The sequence below is a fragment of the Grampus griseus genome (assembly GCF_964374135.1).
Source record: "Grampus griseus genome assembly, chromosome: 12".
NCBI classification, from domain to species: Eukaryota; Metazoa; Chordata; class Mammalia; order Artiodactyla; family Delphinidae; genus Grampus; species Grampus griseus.
The window spans coordinates 9,745,912-9,766,322 of record NC_139006.1 but is presented as its reverse complement, the minus strand read 5'-3'; the positions used below and the strand labels follow the sequence as shown (position 1 = coordinate 9,766,322).

Sequence of the window (20,411 nt, the reverse complement as noted above, 5' to 3'; positions counted from 1 at the left end):
AGCGGTGCCCCTTCCCTACAACAGTGGCCCCTCGGGGATGAGGAGGGCACCTCACTCACCTTGTTGACCTGGGACAGCGGGGTCCTCACGGCTCCCACGGGCAGCCGGCCCCTGCTGCCGTCCTCAAACAGCCTCCCAGGGGAGCGCTCCCTGCGCGTGCTGAGCATCCGGCCGGGGGACTTCTCCCGCTCCAGGGGGCGGCCCGGAGACTTGTCCCTGCGCAGCTCTGTCCGCCCCTCGCGGTAGCGGTGGGGCGTGCCGGGCTCTCGCGGGTGGCTGGGGCCTTCAGGGGGCGCCGGGCTGGAGGCCACGCGCTTAGTGATGTGCTCGTTGTACGTCGGCGGGCCTCGCTTGTTGGGGCTGCGATAATGGGAGAGGAAGGTGGGGAGCTGAGCCGTCACAACCCAACGGAGCAGCTTCCTCCTCCTCTGAGCCATGCTGTGCCCCCATCTCACCACGCGTTATTAGAAGAAGACCCCACCGGGAATTCTTCGAGACGCTTATATCGACAGTGAGGCCAGGGAAAGAAGGCAGCGGTGACAGCAGAGGGGAATCAGGCTGCCCGGTCTCGACACAGGCTTTCTGCTGAGCGCCCACAGCATGTCGGGCCCTGTGCTAAGCTCTTCAGGTACCTTAACTCGCCAGATCACCCTAACAGCAGCTCTGCAAGCTAGGAACGGCCGTGACCCCCGTCGTACAGACAAGCAGCTGGAGACACAGAGAGGCTGCGATCCCAGTGCAGGTCAGTGCGACGTCGTACTCCCCATGTTCTAACCCCGCTGACCCTAGTATTTTCCAGAGCCTAGAGGGCGCAGAAGGAAGTCTTCCGTGAGGGGTTAAGCCTGTACTCATCGCTGTCAAGCTGCCAAAGCTGCCCCACTCCTGGGCCTTTGTTGGGTCACCTCTCCTTCCAAGTGGCTTTCCAGGAGTCTTTGGGGCATCCGACACCAGAGGTGTAGGGATCGGGCCTGATATAATTAGGAGACTGAGGAGGGCAGACGAAAACAGTAGAGCTGGCTCAGAAAATGTCTGAACAATTTGTATGACCACTCTAACCCTCCACCCTGGGTATGTCAGATGAAGATCTGACCAGACACGGCCCTAACCACCTCTCTGAAGCAGCAAGATCCAGAAACACAGGCAGACAGGACTGACAGCCTTCGGCGTCGGTTCCTTCCCACCCCTGACGAGCAGCCAAGGTACTCAGGCCCTTGTTATCTGAGCATAATTAGTGCGGGGAAAAGGCAGACTATTATTTCACAGAGAAGGTTGCTTGAAGACATCTGATTGATTGGGGCTTTATCTTGAAAAAGTAGAAGTAGAAATCAGGGAAATATATTTTAACCTAGATATTTTTAAATCTAAATTACAACTGGTTACATGCTAAGAATGAACCAAGGATGAATCCCACACTGATTTATTCTGCTCTAATTTTCTCAACAAAATTCTGTGCTAACATGCTGGGTGACATCCTTCACCAGCAGTGTTGTAATTTTTGCAGCAAAATCGTAAAGTCGTTTGTTAAATATTAGTGCCACTGGTTTTCCCAGAGGCCTCTCTTAATCCTTGATATTTAAATCCTTCGCCTTTGGAAGGGACCAAACTTGTTTTTTTAATTATTGGTCTAACTGTAAGGAATCTTTTGTCAATGCCCATAATGGAAAGCAACTGAGCAGCGAAGACACTGCCCCAGTGGGGGAGGGGAGACTCTAGAGCAAGTTTGAGGGCCAAATCCAGACAGACGCCTGCTTTTATTTAAGTTTTACTGGAGCATGGCCAGCAAATTTGAAAATATTTACTATCTGGACCTTTACAGGAAAAGTGTGCCAGTTCCTTCTCTACGGTAAAATAGATTGGTGGACAGAGCAGAATAACTGTCTTAAATGGTCAGTCCATTATAAATAATTTCATTCTCTTGTTTCCCTATGCAGCTCAAAATGTGGAAATTCCAACAACCCACGCTCAGAAAGCCAGAACTTTCTTGTGTGTGCAGCAGTAAAATTTGAGATAAACCTTGATTTCAAGATGTCGAAATCTGAGCTATCTTCATCTCTTGTCCTGTGGCTTTGTGATATAGAAGACAATAAAAGAAATTTCCAGTAAGAGTATCTGATTTGTAATGGAAGAGAAATTATAAAGCATGTCAGGGGCCCATCGTAAAGCAAGCTCACTGCCCAGAGGAAGAAAAGTGGCTCAAGGAAGGCCATTCGAGAAGTCAGCCTAGGTTGATGGGCTAAAGGAAGACACTCGTCATTCTGGGCGGAGCAGGCCATTTTCCATCTCCAAATCCCTTAATAACCAATGCTCTACTTGCAAAGAGTTACATTTCCTGCTCTGCTAAACAGACCTGGGGGCAGTGCAGCCTGCAGTGAATCACATTCTCCCAAGCTGGCCTTCTCCATTCTGGACCTGCCCAAAGCAGACAGCAGCAAAAAGACGGTTTTATAAGCCGAGAGGCAACTAAAGGAAACTGCTGGTTCTCCAGACATGCCCGGCAGCAGCAGGAACAGCAGCAGCATTATTTCTGCCCCTTGTTCACAGGAACTAGAACCATTTTCCACGACAGAGGAAGTTAACTCCTTACAGAGACACCATATCATCTCAAAAGGAAGGTGCCTGGCCATCTAACTAACTAACTAGTGAGGCAGTGGAGAAAAGAAGAAAAATCTAATTACAGTACTTGGGTTGGCTCTTCGCATGACTGACTTGGAAACTAAATAAAATCTAGACATTGTCAGGAGAGGACTACAGCCCTTTGAGCAGTCTCTCCTGAGGCACGATCAAGCCACAAAGAGTGAGAAGCAGCTGCTTATTCAGCACTTCTGGTTTTCCAGCAAGTTCCTGGGACTAAAATCACACTGACCAAACATTTCTGACCAACAGTTACATTTCAACAAAAGAAACAGACACTAGTCGTCAGGACATAGTCTCAGAACATTAAATTGACGACTCTCTAAGATCTAAGCAGCATTTCATAACATTAAAGGTGGTTGCTCCACCAAACTGAGTCCCTTGAGAATAAAAATCATCTTGTCTTCAGCTGTGTAGCCCCAGACATTGCGTCTGGCACATGGTAGGGGGTCCACATAACTCTCTATAATAGGGTAGACATGTGGGGTTTGTAAACCAGTCCACAAAATTAAAACCCTAGGTCAATTCCCCTGGGTTAAATAAGCTTATCTCCTTTGTGGACCAGGATCTTAAAATTACACATCTCAAACCTACACATCGAACCGAATCTGGCTCCGAGCCCTGGGTGTCAAGACAAAGCCAGTTCCACTTCCACACACTGCTGGTGGGATAACTAAAGGGTACAGCCCCTAAGGAGGAAGACTCACCAACATCTATCAAAACTACCAGCGCCCATCAATTTCTTTTCTAGGAATTCATCCTCCAGGTAGATTCCTAAGCATGCAAAATGAATGTACAAAGTCATTTACTACAGCAACAGACTGGAAACAACCCAAACATCCAGTGATAAAGGAGCAGTTAAATAAGGTACAGGCAGGTGAACGAATGCTATGCAGGTGTAAAAAAAAAAGAATGAAGAAATACTTCGGATACTGACATGGAGCAATCTCTCTCTAAGACACAGAAGAGTGTGCACAGTATGCTATCGCCTGTATTGAGAAGGGGAAGAGCACTTCCAGAATGGCCGAGCAAGGACTCCCGAAAACCTGTTTCTCCATAGAAACAACAAGAACACTGGCAAAATTGTCAAAATCAACTTTTTGGAACTCTGGAAATTAACCAAAGTCTTGCAACAATTCAGAGAGTGTTTATGCAAGAAAATGTGCAATATTCACCACCCCTGTCTCCCCAGATCTGCAGTAGTTTTGAAAGCAACAGCCTTGTAACCAGCTGTGAAAACCAGCACCCTGGTGACCACTGGAGGGAGTACATTAGGACTGGAGCTTCCCAAAAGCCCCAGCCTTGGAAAACTGTCACTATCTGACTTATCTGGCTCCTCCCTGGAAAAAGACCATCCTCAGGGCTTGTTTTTAATTGAGCTGATTCAGGTCTTCCTCTCTAGAAATGCCCTATCTCTAGACGTTTACCAAAAAAAAACAAAAACAAAAACAATGGCTACTGTAAGACCAGTTGGGAAAAACAAGAGGCCAGCTACACACTCAAAAGGAAGTCCTGCATATTCCTGGGGATCTGTAAGGCCAGACACACACAGGTAAGCCTGTCACATACCCAGGAAGAACCTTCCAAGGCCTCGTCTGTCAGCCACAGCTGACTCAGTGCTGCAGGTGTGCCCCAGCACAAATACACACAGTCGCTCAGCAAAGGGTGGGTTCAGTGATTTAAGGAAATCTCTTTCCAGTCATGCAGCTGACCACCCCTAACCAAGCAAAACTTCAACGGCTGCACGTAACAAAGGACACCGACTACAGCTTTAGTACCAGAGACACTAAACCAACAGCAGCGACAACACACCCAGGGAGGGGAAGGGGGAGCCGATTTGCCACGTTGTATTATTTGAAATGTTCAGTTTTCAACAAGAAAAAACTTACAAGACATTCCAAGCAAGAGTAAATAAATAAAGTATATAGCCCATACTCAAGGCCTCATTTCTTCTTTTACCAAGGAGGGGCAGTAAAAATTTTCCTGATGCTTATAAAGGACTCATTTCAGTGCCGCAGATCCCAAAGAAATGAGTGGCTTGAGCTTTGAAGATTGGGAAACTTTCAGCCAGTTTGGCAAGATACCCTTCTGCTTTGCAGGAAAGCACTTTTCCCCCTGTGATGAGGAAGAGAGGGGCGTTACCTGCGGGAGGTGGACGGGCCCCGGTGCTGGTCAGTGCCGGTCTCCTTCACGAGGTTTCCTTTGCAGCAGATGACCCTTAATTTATCCTGATACGAGGACGCCAGGTAAATCGCTCCCGAGGAAATTGCAGGGCCCAGGTAGCGTGGGTTCGGGATTTCCAAGTACGCTCGGGCAGGGGTCCTGTGGAGTTCCAGGAGAGTCTGCATGGCCCGCCAACCTCCACTGCTAGGCAGGATGAGAGGGAGCACGGCCCCGCCTGACACCCACACCCAACTGCGAGCTTTTCAAAGCCTGGGGGGCAGTGCTTACCCTAGAGAGGAGCGGGCCTGGATCTCAATTACTTCGAGTGAGTTGAAGTGGGTCACAAACAGATAAGGTTCTCTGTAGGCTGCGTGGCCACCACCGAGCAAGAGCGTGGGGCAAGGGAGGGTTAAGAGACAGAAAGTCAAAACCTGGCTGCCATGCCATCCCTGAAGCAATTTACCCTACACGTGCACCCACATGCCTGCATAATGAGACATGTTCAAGTGTACCCCCTGCCACGCTGTTAGAGTGGAAGATGGGAACCGACTTAAGGCTACACGGTCGGGATCAGTTACGTAAATCATGGCGCATCCCTGGAATTCCGCACAGGCGTAAAAATGCGTAAGGCAGCTCTCTATGCACTGATGGGGAAAAAACCCAAGGTGTAGTTTTACTTAGTTTGTAAAGCAGGGTTCAGAATACTGTGTAAAGTGTGCTACCACACTGACTTTTTAAAAAGGGAGGGGGATGAGAATATATTTTTTAATGTGCCCGTTATTTGCATAAAGCGCTGGAAGGATAAGAAACTCAAAAAAAAGTTTTCCATTCGGGGAGTGGGGAGGGAGGATTTGGGAGACAAGTGATACGGGTGAGACTTCATTGTAGACCTTTTTAAACTGTTTAATTGAATACATTTTTCTAAAAAATTTAAAAAGACTAGGTTCATAGATTAAATATTTCTGGTCTTAGTACTATATTTCTATATCACAGTGTCACTCAAACTCTAGGATATAATGAGAGCTGTTTTTGGTCTTAAAGGGAAAAAGAAGATTATCACTATTACTCCTTGCGGTGAACTGTTACTTCGGCATCAGTCGTGCCTCCTAGTACTCAGGCCCTTGTGGCCTCTCCTTGCCTGGCATCGGGCTGAACCAGCAGAATGTGGTGGAAGTGAGAAGCCCTGCCAGCCCCCACTTTTGCACTCTTAGGAGAAGCCCATGTGGAGAGAAATGAGGCCTCCAGCCACCGGCCCCTGCTAAGCTCCCACCTGACGGCCAGCTCCAATTGCCAGCCACTTTGTGAAGCCATTTCCGACTTTCTAGGTGTCCCGGTGCCCCTGCTGACACCGTAAGAAGCAAAACTGTCCAGTCAGGCCACAGAGGCTCAGGCAATGATAAGTAGTTGTTTTAAGTCACTAGGTTTTGGAACTTGTCATGAAGCAACAGATAAACGAAATAGCCTTGAAGGGTATTTCAGAACATTCACACAGTCACATATGTACGTTGTGTGTGTGTGTGTGTTCACCCTTTGACCCAGTAGCTCCACTTTTAGAATTTCTGAGCTGGGGATATTTAACAAGTGTGCAAATTTTAGGGTAAGTTTTTCATCACAGCATTGTTCACACTTACAAAAAGAATGGGCCTAATTAGAATTGGCTAAATTGACAGGTGTTCAGCGGTGCTATGGGATGCTGTGCAGTCTTTGACATGATTTAAATGAACTCACAGGGAATGGTCTCCCTCTCTGGCATGAGAGGCCGGTGGGTTTGCCTTCCGTGGTTCGGCGTCAGGCCTCGGGGCCTCTGCCCTAGATGCTTAACGCGGGTGATGCTTCACGTGGTGCCTGGCGCCTAAGGGGGCCCCAAGCACAGTGCTTAAGCCTAAAGGAATTCCACCTGAGGTTTTTTCCCAGGACACCAACTACTGGCAGAAAAGAGCCCCACACCTCGCCTCACCTACCGAAGGCCAAAGGTAAGCGACTCCACTTGAGATCATCTGTGCGGCTGCGTCTTCCGTAAGAATCCACGAACACCCCAAACTCTGCAAGGAGGTAGAGCCCGGGGCATGAGCACGGCCGGAGGCAGGGGTATCAATGACACACACTTTGATGGAAGAGTAAGGAATCCAGCGCAGCGGGCTTGGATTGTGAAAAACCTCAGGAGCTCTGCTGAGCCACGTCTCTCGGGGATTTATTAAAGAAAGAGGGTTCGAGTGAAAGGGGGGAGATAGGAAAAGAAGGGGAAGACGGAAGGAGGAAGAGTCAGGGAGTGAGGAAGGGGGAGAAACAGGCCCAGAGATCTGAGGGGGGAAAAGAAGGAAAGGGAGAGAAGGGAGTGAGGGGCAGAGAAGGACAGAGCAGGCCGCTCTTGGAGAGACCGACAGCGCGGGACCTGGCTGGAGCCTGGGAGTGGGGCGGGGGCACCCCGGGGGCCCTGGCGGTGTAGGACCGTACTCCCCAGGACTGTGTACTCCCCGCAGCAGGACCGGCCCCGCCCCAGGCACACTGGCCACGCCCGGCCCCGAGGACCCTGCCCCGGGGCTGTGGTGCCGTGAGCGCCCCCATCAGCAGCAGGCAGCTGCCGCACTCACCATGGAAGCAGAGCAGGAACTCCTCCCGCTGCCCCGCGCCGTTCACCTGCATAATGGACACGGGGAAACTGTGGGAAGAGGAGGCAAACACGGCAGGCGCCAAGGAATGGTCGTTCTTATCCAGGAATTCTGTAAAGGCAGGCAAGAGGCGGAGCCTCAGGACCCAGAAGGAGCCTGAGGTGGCAGCGGAGCGTGGGCAGGGGGCGCGCCCGGGCCCTACCCTCCAGCGTGTACTGCTTCATGTCAATCTCGTAGAATTTATTGGTTCCGATGAGGATACTGTAGTTGGTGAAGTGGACACAGCTGCAGGGCTCCGAGGTCTCGATCTCCTGAGACGGGGCAGAAAGGAGGATGTGAGCGTAGACTTGGGGTGGCCCGGGCTCTCCTCGGGCATCTAACCAAGCCGTGCAGGCGTTGCCGCACAACTTCTTCCTTCTGTCTTCACACCAAGCACATTCAGTCTCTTCACGTCCCTCACAAGGACCCCCCCATCCTTTTGCTACCTCTGGGTTCTATGCAACCTGAGACTAAGAAGGTCAAGTTGCACCCCAAAAAAGGGTCAGAAACGCCATTTCAATGAAAAGGTAGCATTCAAAAAGAGAGCTTTAAAACTACGACATTCTGATCAGAAGAAAAAGCCTGGAGGAATACACAAACAGTGGTGGTTAGAGGGAGTGGTTTTAGTTTCCTTTTCCAAGCTTCTAGGTTTCTATTCTGAACCTATATTACCTATATCATTGTTATCATTACTGAGTTATCTCATCTATCTGAATTATCTGCTTCCTAATTACTTACACTTGTTTTCAGGTCAATCCTAATGGCTTCAAAAACCTAGGCATGCTTATTCCAAATGATGGCCAGGAATTATAAAGAAGAAGTGATTTCTGGGAATTTTCCTGAAGTTAACAGTTCAAGCTCTAATCAGCATTATCATCACCACTAAATATTTATTGATCACCTACTAAGTATGAGGAAACTAGTATAACACAGTAAAACGTTAGGGAAAGTCAAACTTCAGTTTGGGTCTCAACTTTGTAACATAGGATCTTGGCCAGCCTCAGTCATCTTACCTGAAAATTAGGGATGATCACCCCTGTTTCTCACAACTGTTGTGAAAAGTGTGTGAAACAGCCAGCTCAGTCGCTGGTAGTAGTAGGTGCTCAATAAAAATGCAAACTAAACAAGAGCCCACCCCAGATGAAACAGTTTCTCTAACAGGTAACAACCCTTATATATTCATCCCTCCTTTTACTTTTGAGACTAATCACGAAAGCACCTGAAATACATCAGGCTTAGGATGGCTGGAACATGCCTAGTCTAGGGACAAGAGACAGCCTTCTCCAGAAGCGAGGCAAGTGCAGTGATCTCACGGATAGCTGTCCACACCGCAGGCAACATCACAACCCACTGTGCTCCGAGGAGAGCCAGCTCCCGCACTGGGTATCAAAACACAGCCAGCACTGGTTTTTTTGAAGGTCATTAATAGAAACTTTTACAATCTGAGAAGGATTCTGGTAGGTGCCACCAGGGCTTCTAGCTCCTCAGAGAGATCTTCCTTTCTTCTACTGGTTCAAAAGAGGTGTCTCCTCCATCAGCCACCTTCCTTTCTCCCTTCACAAAAGGCTGAATTCACTGGGCTGGCCAGAGAGGCAGCTCACACATGCAGGGGAGGAGAGCGAGAGGGAAAAGTGTAAGGATGGGCCGCTCTGGAGCTTTCTCCAGGGAGCAAGACACCCTCCCGCTCTCTCTAAGCCACCCAGGCCGAAGGGCCCAGGCACACACTACGCCCCGAGACAGCCCCTTCCCCACCTGCTCGCTGGGAGAGCAGGCCCGGCCAGGCCCGGGACTTACTTTCCGAATGCAGTACTTGCTGAGGTTTTCGTTGTAGCGGAGAATGACAACTTTGTTGGGCATGGCCGCACAGATGCAGAGCCCGCTCTCAATCTGAAAAGCAGTTGATGGGGGAGGGGGGACGGAGAAAGAAGGAAAAAGCGCGTCACCAGTGTGTACACTGGCTCTGTGGCAAAACTAGGAAAGGAACATCAGTTGAGAGCAGGGTCTCTCAAGCCGGCACTATGGACACTTTGGACCAGGTCATTCTCTGTGGTGAGGGGCCATTCTGGGCACTGTAGGATGTTTAGGAGAAACCCCAGGCCCTGCCCACTAGATGCCGACAGTGCAACCACCAGTTGTGTCGAAAAGCAACAGAAACTTAACCCAGTTTGAGGACACAATTTTCAAGGTCAAACCACTCAGCCCACAATTTCAAGAGCCCTTGCCGGCTGAGGCCCGCAGGGGCGCTTACCTTGCCGGCAGCAAACAAATGGCAGCCCTTGACGGCTTCGAAGATGTTGGGTGAGATGTCCGGCTGGGCGGGAAGGTGAGACTGTGCGAGGGACTGTTTCACTTTCTTCACGTCCACGAGACACAGGGCCCGCTCTTCTCCTGAGGGGACGGGACAGCAGAGCCACAGTGGCGGTTCTCGTCCTCCCCCGAATAAAAGCCACACGAGGCCATGTGGAGGCACTGCTTTCCACAAATTCCCATAAACACAGTTTAGGTCCAACTTTTAGATCTAAAAGGAAAATATCTGGCCTCTTGGTCAAGACTTTGGAAGGAAAACAAAAAATTCTGCAGACACAAAATTGGAGAACGTGAACTGAATATTCAAACGTGCTCCCCACCAAAGTCAAGGAATGGGTAGGGGACAACAAAACAGTAAACGTGGACTAATCCAGTATGTGTCACGGTGTCACGAGGGACCACAGAAAGGCTGAGGATGGTTCCACGTTCAAGGAGACGAGGGAGACCTGTGTGAGTGCAGTGCGTGGTCCTGGGCTGGATCACAAGCCGGGAAAAAAATAAAGGACATTACTGGAGCCACAGGTAAAAGCCAGCTATGGGCAGTACATGAGAAAATGGGAGAAGCAACGATTAAATTCCCCGAATTAAAAAGTGAAACTATTCTATAGGATGCTGTAATGGCGGATACATTGTCACCCATTTGTCCAAACCCGCAGAATGTATAAGAGTGAGCCTGAATGTAAACTGTGGACCTGGGGTGATAATGACGAGTCCACGTAGGTGCACTCCGGTGGGGGACGCTGATGGAGGCGGCGGCCTGCGCGTGCGCATGCGGGGCAGAGATATAGGGGAATTCTCCCTACCTTCTGCTCAGTTTTGCTGTGAACCTAAAACTGCTCCCAAGAATAATGTCAAGAAGGAAGGGAGGAAAGAAAGGAAAGGAAGGAAAGCAAGAAAAAAGAAACCAGGGGCTTCCCTGGTGGCTCAGTGGTTGAGAGTCCGCCTGCCGGTGCAGGGGACGTGGTTCGTGTCCTGGTCCGGGAAGATCCCACATGCCGCAGAGGGGCTGGGCCCGTGAGCCATGGCCGCTGAGCCTGCGCGTCCGGAGCCTGTGCTCCGCAACGGGAGAGGCCATAGCAGTGAGAGGCCCGCATACCGCAAAACAAAACAAAACAAAAAAATAAGGCCTTGAGAGCAGCGACTTGGGCTGTACCATACCGCAAAAAAAAAAAAAAAAAAAAAAAAAAACGAACAAAACAAGCCAGCCGCGGAAAAGAGCTGAGAGACCAAAGAAAGCCAGTTCCTGACCATATTACGTCAGGATTTGGCCCCTGGATCCAGCCGGCCAGGCCTGAATGAGACCTGACTGTGGATGTTTTGAACATGGAGCAAATGCATTATTGTTTTCCCCTTAAAAAAAAAAAAATACACACACACACACCACAGACATATATATAGTACTACCGATAAAGAGAGGGAAAAAGAACCTTCCTGGCATGGGTATGTGAGAGAAAGCCCCTTGTTCTTAGGTGACTGGCTGAAGGATCCAGTCACAGCTGCCACTGACTCTCAGGTGGTTCAAAATAAGTGAGAGAGAGAGGGAGGGAGAGAGAGAGAGACAGAGAGAGAGAGAGTGTGTGTGTGTGTGTGTGTGTGTGTGAGAGAGAGAGAGAGAGAGAGAGAGAGAGAGAGAGAGAGAGAGAGAGAGAGAGAGAGAGAGGGAGAGAGAGAGAGAGAGAGAAGGGCGGGGGAAATGTGGCAAACTGCTAATGAGTCGTGCACGCAGATGAAGGGTGTGTGAGAGCAGGGAGAAATGGGAGGCGGGCAGCAGGGCGGGCAGGCGCTCAGAGAGGGGCCGCGTGTGAGCAGAGCGCCGGGGGCGCGGGCACCTACAGGACGCAGAGGGAAGAGCCGCTTCCGCTCCAGCCTGCCCCCAGGAGGGCCTGTCTCTGCGTTCGACAAGCATATGGCGAATCATCTCCCTTACAAGTGAAGGAAAAGCGCCGTGTCCTTGGCCTCCCACCTGCAATCATGAGGAGCTTCTCCAGGTCCTTGATGATGTAAATCTGGAAGACCGCTCCGATCCCTGGGACGTGGGTGAGGGAGTTCTTCAAGACATTCAGCGCGTACAGCCCTTCCTCAGTGCCCACCAGCACCACCTGCCGGGGTGCAAGTCCCCAGGCAGAGCGTGAGGGGGGTCACGTCCCCATAACCAGCCCCGACACAGCCAACGGTGCCCAAAAAAACATGGTCACCTGGTCGCTGAAGGGCAGCGTGCAGTTCATGTCGAGCCGGTCATCGCCTTCCAGTTTCAGCAGGGAGTTTCCAAGCAATTTCTTTTCACACAAGAAAGAAAAAAAAGAGAGAGAAAAAAGAGGCCACGGTGAGCTGAACTGTTCATGACCGGACCGTCCAGACAGACAAAAGCAAGAACGGAGAAAAGTTTAATGCCAGGAAGAAGGGCAAGTTCCTCCCGAAGACGCTCAGAAGCACACGTCTACTCGTGGCTTGCCCCGTATTTTGATCTGACCTCAAAAGGCAGGACGTAAATGTTACCGGTATCTCTGGGGTGGCTGTTAATTAGTGCCGGAGTTGTAACTCAGTTCGGATGCAAAACTAAATGAGTGCAGGAGACGCAGAGAGAGAGTCTGTGATACGAAACAGACCGAAGCTGAAGGATGTCCCTGCCAAGGCTTAATAAGCCCCACGGACGCTCCTGCCCCTCCGGGTGGTGGCACAAGGGCAAAGCCCAGTGTTAGCAGCAAACCAACCCACTTCTGAGTCTCTTTACCTGAACCCACGCGGGCAGAAGCTCGTAGGAGGTACAGTCAGGGCCCTATTGTACACACATGGATGGGGCGTTCGGTAAAAGGCTCACACGTGGGACAAGGAGATGGGTCATTGAAACAGGTTCACCCCACGAGCAGGAGACTCGTGATTGAGGATTTTCCGATTGCTAACACTTAAAGTGTTTATTAGGAGCTAAGTGTTTGAAAAGAGCTGTTGGGTCTTTGGTGGAGCAAACGCCAGTGAGTGATGAGCGCTGTTTGTATCCTGGAATGTTCCAGGAGGAGTGATGCCAATCAAGGCCCACCCACATCTCTAACGTCTTCAGGAGAAGTAGGATTTCAGACCTGCCTTCAGAAGAGCAAATCACATAAAAGCAATTGAGCAGGTTATGAAAAGCCTTCCTGAAGGAGACACGGCTGTCGGCAGCCTTTCGTGCCGCTTCACGGCCAGCGTGCTCGTAAAACCACATAAACACTTCCGGGTAAACGAGAGAGAGGATTTCCTTGTAAGTACATTTGCCCTGTGCAGCCAGAACCGAGATGTAGTGCGCCCTGAGAGCTGGCTAAGGGGGTCGACTCCCCCATTCTAGAAGGCTCTGGGGTTTGGAGGGGGACCCACAATGCCGGCCAAGCCGCCTCGAAGCCTGGATCTCTGTCGGCACAGAATCCCGGTCGTGACAGTCTCAAGCCATCACCCCTCAGAGAGGGAGGGCAAGGGGAAACATGGCAGCCGACGGGACTCCCACCAAGTCTGCCCGCTTTACAGAGACAAGCTCCGGCGCCCGTGTGCATACTCACAGCATCGGCTTCTGCCTTTTCCCTAGACACTCTCCCACCTGCGACAACTGACTCTAAGGCGGTGACCCAGCGCTGCTTGTCGGGAAAGCTGGGAGCCAGCAAGTAGAGGGTTCTCCCGGGCCAGCAGGTGGTGTGCGGGTGAGATTCCATCTTCAGCACGTAGGGGACATCTAGGAGATTCGACAGAGCACAGGGTGGGGTTCGCCCACCCCCGCTGGGAACAATGGCCAAGCCACACCTGAGTCCCAGTTACTTAGCAGAAGGCGGGGCCGGGGAGCTTCGCAGGCTGATCCGCCACATGCCCCTCCTGCCCTTGCTGACGGATCCAGCCCAGCCAAGCCCAGCCCAGCCCACCTCCGGGGGCCCCGCTGCTCCCCACCTGCTTTGGCTGTGTTTGCGAGTCAGAAGCACCAACGGCGCCATGGAATAGACACGTCCCCGTCGGGAAGGCACAGCTCAAATTCTTCCGCCGGCCTCTGTCCAGCTGGTGCAAAGAGGAAGGGCAGAAAGGAAAACAAAAGAACAGGAACAAGAACAAGAGGAGACAAGAGGAAAGAGAGAGAGACGGAGTATGCGGTGGACAGACAGGCGCACGAGAACAGAGGAGGGAAGAGATGTGCGGAGAAGGCGGAGAGGGAAGATAAAACAAAAGTAAAGTGCGTCAGATGAGTGGCACAGTCAAATTTCGGATGACGATGCGGATTTATGGGTGATTGGCTGAGGCGGAAGTTCTCGGAAGGTGTATTAGCAGGTGGAATCTTCGGGCAGCACCCTGCAGGGTCTTCAGTGGGGAGACCTATAGAAGTGAGTATCGTACCAATAACCTTCAGCGCAGTCATTTGGGTTTTAATTTTCAAAAATGGAAACTTGTAGAAGGCTTGCAACGCAGTCCGGAAAACAGAGCCTTCACGCCAAGACTAGACAGCTGGGCCAACCGCGTGCAATGAGATTCCCTGAGCTATTAATTTACCTTCTCTGGCTTCACTGTCGTAAATGAGGACTTTCGGAGCCCTCCAGGACGATGTACTTCCTGTCCCAGCCTTGCTGTCCCGTTTGTTATTCCTGGGAAAACAGAGATGGGAAAGAACTGTTTGAACTCAGAAGACTCGGGCAGGGGGAAGGGTGGGGAAGGCGGGGAATCCCGGTGAAGATGCTTCCCTCGAAAACATCGGGAATGAAGTGCAGGGGCAGGGGAAAAAAAGCTTCCTTCTACCCTTCTGGGACGTAGGCTGGCCTCGGAATTCACCGATGTAAGACACATGAACAGGAGAAAAGCGTACACATTTTATTTTATGCGTACATGGGAGTCTCCACAAGAAAACAAGGCCCCAAAAGCAGATGGGCCCAAGTGCTTATATACTAAGTTGAACAAAGAGCAGCAACTGAGGAAAGGTAACAGGGTCTGTGTGCACAGACTTCTCTCAGCTGGCCTTGCCCGCCCCCGCTCCGGGGAGGAGAACGCTTCTTTCCTCCTGGTACAGGAAGAGCAGCTTTTACATGGGAGTTTTATCTCCTACTTTCCAGGAGAGAAAGGGGAGGTCAGAGTGTCGCTCTCGCATCTGCTGTTTTCCAAATGCCTTTAGCTCAGAAGTATCCTTACCCCAAAGCGGCCCATTCTGGGCCGGCACATCCTGCCGCCCTTCACCAGACCCCACCCCAGCCCGAACGGCCTTGCAGCAATACCTGGGCACCTTCATCCACCCTTCCAGGTGCAAGCCGCTGCTGGGCTCCTTGGTCTGGAGACCCGGGGAGTTCATTTTGTCACGGCAGAAGGCCTCAGTGAAGTGCGTGGCATATTCGGCTGGCAGGCCACAGGTGGCCGGCAAGCACGTGGAGCACTTGGGATGACACATGACCTGACATTCTAGGGAAAAGCAGTGAACAACCTGAACACACACTCGGCCGATGCTGGACCGTTCCCTGCCTCTGCCAGCCAACCCCCCGCCTGGCCCGTCCATCTGGCCCCGCCATCCAGGGCATCCCTAACCTTTCCCAGGAGCCAGGCCCCTACGGAGAAGAGGAAACGAGACAGCCAGGCACTCTCGACCCAGTTTTCCTGGCTTCTCCCAGGCTGCCACAGACAGGTGTGTAAAACACATCTGCACGTTTCCCTTGGAGCCAGCACACAGCCTAAAGGCAGGGAGAGACCAGCCTGACAGAAAGGGGGCTGGAAGTTCACAAAGCCCAAGGCATTTTGCACAGGGAATTGGAGACGTGAGCTGACAACACGTATAAACTCCCTCTTGAACAGGGGAAAAATAGTGTCCTCCCACTAAGACTAAAAGCTTGAAAATGAATGCACTCATGATGAGGAATTTAAAAAGGAAAAAAAACCCCCACCCCCATCGGACAGAATCTTAGGTGGAGATGCACAGGCACCCTCCCCCCACGCACAGCAGCTGCTCTTACCAAGACACTTGGATGCCTGGCGCCCAAAGTGCACGGTATCCAGACACACAGCACACTGCGTGGCTCGCATGTTCAGTCCTACATTGAACCGGTGAGGAATGTTGTGGTGCATGCGCTCCTTAAGACGTCGGTTGAATTCTGGAGGAAAATTTTTTCAAAAAAATCATTAAAGTGCTGCAAATTATACCACCAAGAAGGTGAAAAGATGCCCCACAGAATAGGAAAAGTGTTCGCAAATCATCCCTCTGACAAGGAGTTTAGAGAATACAGGAAGAACTATAGGAAGAACAGAATATAGAAAGAACAAGAATATAGGAAGAACTCTTATGAAGCAATAGGAAAAAGACAACCCAATTAAAAAATAGGCAAAAGATCTGAAAAGACATCTCTCCAAAGAAGATAAATAAATGGCCGAGAAGCACAGGAAAACATGCTCAACGTCATTCATCATTAGGGAAATGCAAATAAACACCACAGTGAGATACTAGTTGACGCTCGCTGGGTTATCCAGACTCAAAAATATGGAAAATGCATGTTGGTAAAGATGTGCAGAAATGAAGGTCCTCATACGCTGCTGGTGGGAAAGCAAATGGTGCAGCCATTTTGGAATCCAGTTTGGTCGTTCCCCATAAAGTTAAACACAGAGTTACCAGATGACCCAGCAATTCCACTCCTAGGTCTACACACCCAAGAGAAATGAAAACATTATGTAGCCACAAAATTTGTGCACAGATGTTCACCGTAGCATTATTTATGATAGCCAAAAAATGGAAACAATCTAAATGTCCATTGATGGATTAATACAGAAACAAGATGTGATAACCACACAATAGAATATTATTCAGCAATTAAAAAAATGAAGTACTGATAAATACTACAAGATGAATGAATCTCAAAAACATTATGCTCTATGAAAGAAGCTAGACACAAAAAGTCATACGTGGTATGATTCATTTATAGGAAACGTCCAGGATAGCAAATCCATGGAGACAGAAAGCAGACTGGTGGTTGTCAGAGGCTCCATGAAGGGGGAAATGGGAAGCAACTGCCAATGGGTATAGGGTTGTTTTGTTTTTTGGGGGTTTTTTTTGGGGGAGGGTTGGACCAAAAATGTTTAAAAATTAGAATGTGATAGTTGCACAGCCTTGTGAACTTACTAATAAACAATGAATTATACATTTCAAACAAATAAATTGTATAGTATGTGAATTATATCTCAATAAAGCTGTTAAAAACATTAGAGCACGTTAGTGACGGATTGTAAAATTACTTTAACACTAATAGATGTGTCTAGATTTATATGAACCAAATTAAAATCACCATTATCTGGTTATTAGGAATTAGGTTTTATTTAAGAACGTATCACTGGCAGCAGATTGTTAATACAGTGGCATAGATATTTGTGAGCATAGAGAAACATATGCTCCTAAGTCAGTTGTTTATAAATATTTTAGTCATAAACGGTTTGTTTTCCACATGAGATCATGGATCTAGAGCTTTTCAGAATCGTTTAAAGATCACTATTCTGAATTACAGAACTTCTGATTATTCAATACCTAAACTGACTGAAGAATTCTCACTTCATGCCCAGCTCTTTCATGAATAACCTCCTTTTTTAAAAAAAACAACTTTTAAGCCTCAAACAACTGATTCTTACATTTATAGTCCAGTCAGTTAAAATTAACAAGATTGATTTTTTTCCATTTAGAAGGCCCCCTTCTCAACAGTGACCTAACTAGCTAACGGCAGCTTTAAATAGAAAAATTCAGGATCCATATTTCTGAATCCAAATTGATTTCTCCATATAATGCTATTCCTGTTCCTTTATCAGAAAGTCATGAGGAATAAATAACATAAATGCACTTTGAAACAGTGAACAAGCCACGCACACGAAGGAGATGCTTCGAGTATTCCAAACTACTCAGGGAGCTGCTCTACGCAGCCTCATCGAAGGACACGGGGGCCAGAAATGATTTTCCTCTGTGTTACCAGCTCCACTTTGATGACTGTAAGAGTGAAGCTCTTTGATTCAAAGTGTTATGTAAACATAGGAAATGAGATGACATCATCGCTGAAGAAAACAACGACAATAAAATCCCATCGAGACTGGCAGCTAAGGTGGGTTGATAGTGGGACTTCCCTGGCGGTCCAGTGGTTAAGAGTCCACGCTTCCACTGCAGGGGGCAAGGGTTCAATCCCTGGTAGGGGAACTAAAATCCCTCATGCTGCACAGCAGGGCCAAAAATAAGTAAATAAGATAAAGTGCATAGCTGGTGATACCGTGATATTAAACCACAGCTCTACTCCACTCTCTGTATGACTTTCCAAACCACCTTCCTTGGCTTTTTTTTTTTTTTTTAAGTCCTTTCCGTCTCTAGGTGAACAGAGTACTTTTAAGCCCACAAAGTAAAACTCCTCACACCACTGGTATAAATTGGCACAAATTACCAGCTTTCAAAATGAACATAACCTTTAACCTGATTCATTTCCCAAGGACTTATCCTACAGTCATAGCACCCACAGAGCTGCAGGGTGTTCACTGCAGGATACATATGGAAACAAGGAACAGGAAATAACCTAAATGCCCATCGACAGGGGTCTGCATTAATAGGTGAATCATATACCTCCCACCATGGAAGACCACACAGCCCTCTAGAAGGACGGGGTCGATCATATGTGTTAATACGAAACTGGCTAAGATAGCATTTTAACTAAAAGAAGAAAGATGTTCTGCAGTGTATTAGCAGCGGCCCCCAACCTTTTTGGCACCAGGGACCGGTTTCGTTGAAGACGATTTTTCCAGGGACCGGTGCGGGGGGCAGGGGGTGGGGGATGGTTCGGGTGGTAACACGAGCAATGGGGAGCGGGGATGACGCTTCGCTCGCTCGCCCGCCGCTCACCTCCTGCTGTGCGCCCAGTTCCTAACAGGCCACGGACCGGTACCGGTCCACAGCCCGGGGGTTGGAGACTCCTGGTGTAGAGCACAGTGGGCTGTGATATTTATGAAAGACAAAAGGACTGAGAAAAATATGTTATTTTCTCCTGACTCTTAAAGATGATTATATAAGACACCTGCATAATACAGACATGCAGTTACGTGCATGAACGATGGCTGGAAGAGCACAATGGTTGACTCTGGGTAAGGGAACCGGGGTGGGGAGAAGGCTTACTTCTTACTCTTTATCCTTTAGTGTTATTACTTGTCATTTTCACCTTAGGTCTGCATTTCTCAGTCCATTTAAAAAAATGTCGATGCATGTCCAGTGGCCCCTTTTGAGGACATACCCTCTGGAGTCGAAGACTCCTTCCTGCGGCTGGACGGCGGGGCGAGCAGGCTCAGGGCGCTGGGCTGGTGCTCGGGCGACCGCACGATGGCGGACATGGCGATCTGCTGCCTGGCGGTGGCCGGCGTGGACGGGTGCGGGTGGTCTGCGGCTTTCCGGTGGGCTGCTGGGGAGAGACGGGTCCAACGCCTTTCGGTTAGCAGGGCCCCCGAGAGGCCCCAACCAAGTGGACCGCCCCGGGGGCTGGCTATCAAAGGCCCGAGACCAAAAGGACACACAGGGTGCCCGATCGGCAATGCCGAGGATGCCGTGAATCGTTCAGACGTGGGATGTCTGGGCTGTCACCACGAGGCTGAACTAGTCTCGGCCAATCTCCTTGAGATCGGTCCTCTGCCTCGTCCACCGCACTTGGCTTCGAGGGCACCCGTACCTTCCTCCCGGGCGGAGCGGAGCTCGATGCGGGTCTTCTGCAGGGCTTCCTCGAGCTCCGCGCAGCGAGCTTTCTCCTTCTCCAGAGCCACCTTCAGCTCATTGTACTGCAGAGGAACCTGTGTGGGCAAAGCAGGGTCCTCTTTCCGTCGACTAAATAAACCCTAGCAATGGAAACAGAGATATCTCCTAACTCCTGGAAATTGGCACTGGGAACTAGTGAAAGGAACTCTGCCTCGGGAGGAGCAGACCACGGGAGTCGGGCACATACTCACTGCAAGCGGGTTTAGTAAAAATGGCATGTGAAGGGGGAGGGGGGGACCGAGCCACAGCCCCTCCCAGCCGGCTGGAAAAAAAATAGGGGCGTGGAAGTTTTCACCGAGAGGGTCAGAGATGCTTGAATTGCCACCACCTCTTCCTTTAGCATTCCCAAGAAGGAGAGCCATTTCCTGAGCCTTTACCCTCAAAAAATGGAAGTGGAGGATGGAAAGGAGACATGGTTCAGAAATCACTCTCGCCTTGAATTTGTCTCATGATGCTTCGTTACAAGACACAGAGATGAGTATTTTTTTTTTAAAGGAAGCAAAAAAAATTAAAAAATGGAATACTAAAATAATGTCACCACAAGGGGCTTATGCAAAAAACATGCAAATGGAACATGTATTGTACATGGGAAAGAAAAGTATAACGTAGGGTAATGGGAGTGAAAACGAACCAAAAAAATACACGGAAGCACCCTGACTACATCAAGTGATAAACTCAGATAACAGTCCACTGATAAAATAAACCAGATTCAGTATCATCAGCACCAACAGGCACGGTCACACAGCACAGAAGGAAACCCGCCTCCACAACCACCACTGCCGCTCTGGTGCCTTCCCGTAAAGAGAACAAAGGGACCAAGAGACCGGCCGCCTCCTTCAGCCCACTCCCCAGTATCCTGTCATCGGAGGCCTTCCCTGTACCACCGCCAGTGCTACTCTGGCATCTGGGTGCCTTGGGAAGAAGGTTCA

General features: G+C 49.8%; 1 protein-coding gene and 1 long non-coding RNA gene across 2 annotated transcripts in view; one reads left to right on the top strand and one right to left on the bottom strand.

Annotated features, from left to right (window-relative positions):
- CIT (citron rho-interacting serine/threonine kinase) overlaps positions 1–20,411 on the bottom strand; it is a gene marked incomplete at both ends in the record, with an annotated part of 168,460 nt that overhangs the window by 834 nt on the left and 147,215 nt on the right. The window contains 21 exon segments of the mRNA XM_082667324.1: positions 60–360; positions 4,774–4,953; positions 5,083–5,161; positions 6,756–6,836; positions 7,386–7,514; positions 7,606–7,714; positions 9,237–9,329; positions 9,691–9,830; positions 11,713–11,848; positions 11,945–12,025; positions 13,277–13,446; positions 13,656–13,677; positions 13,683–13,700; positions 13,702–13,760; positions 14,247–14,280; positions 14,282–14,328; positions 14,331–14,338; positions 14,960–15,140; positions 15,686–15,823; positions 18,971–19,135; positions 19,400–19,562. Of these exon segments, the coding sequence (XP_082523450.1) occupies positions 60–360; positions 4,774–4,953; positions 5,083–5,161; positions 6,756–6,836; positions 7,386–7,514; positions 7,606–7,714; positions 9,237–9,329; positions 9,691–9,830; positions 11,713–11,848; positions 11,945–12,025; positions 13,277–13,446; positions 13,656–13,677; positions 13,683–13,700; positions 13,702–13,760; positions 14,247–14,280; positions 14,282–14,328; positions 14,331–14,338; positions 14,960–15,140; positions 15,686–15,823; positions 18,971–19,135; positions 19,400–19,562 (2,334 nt within the window).
- Positions 427–4,565, top strand: LOC309830670. Its single transcript, XR_014297502.1, has 2 exons — positions 427–742; positions 1,932–4,565. It is a non-coding gene; the product is annotated as an uncharacterized lncRNA (long non-coding RNA).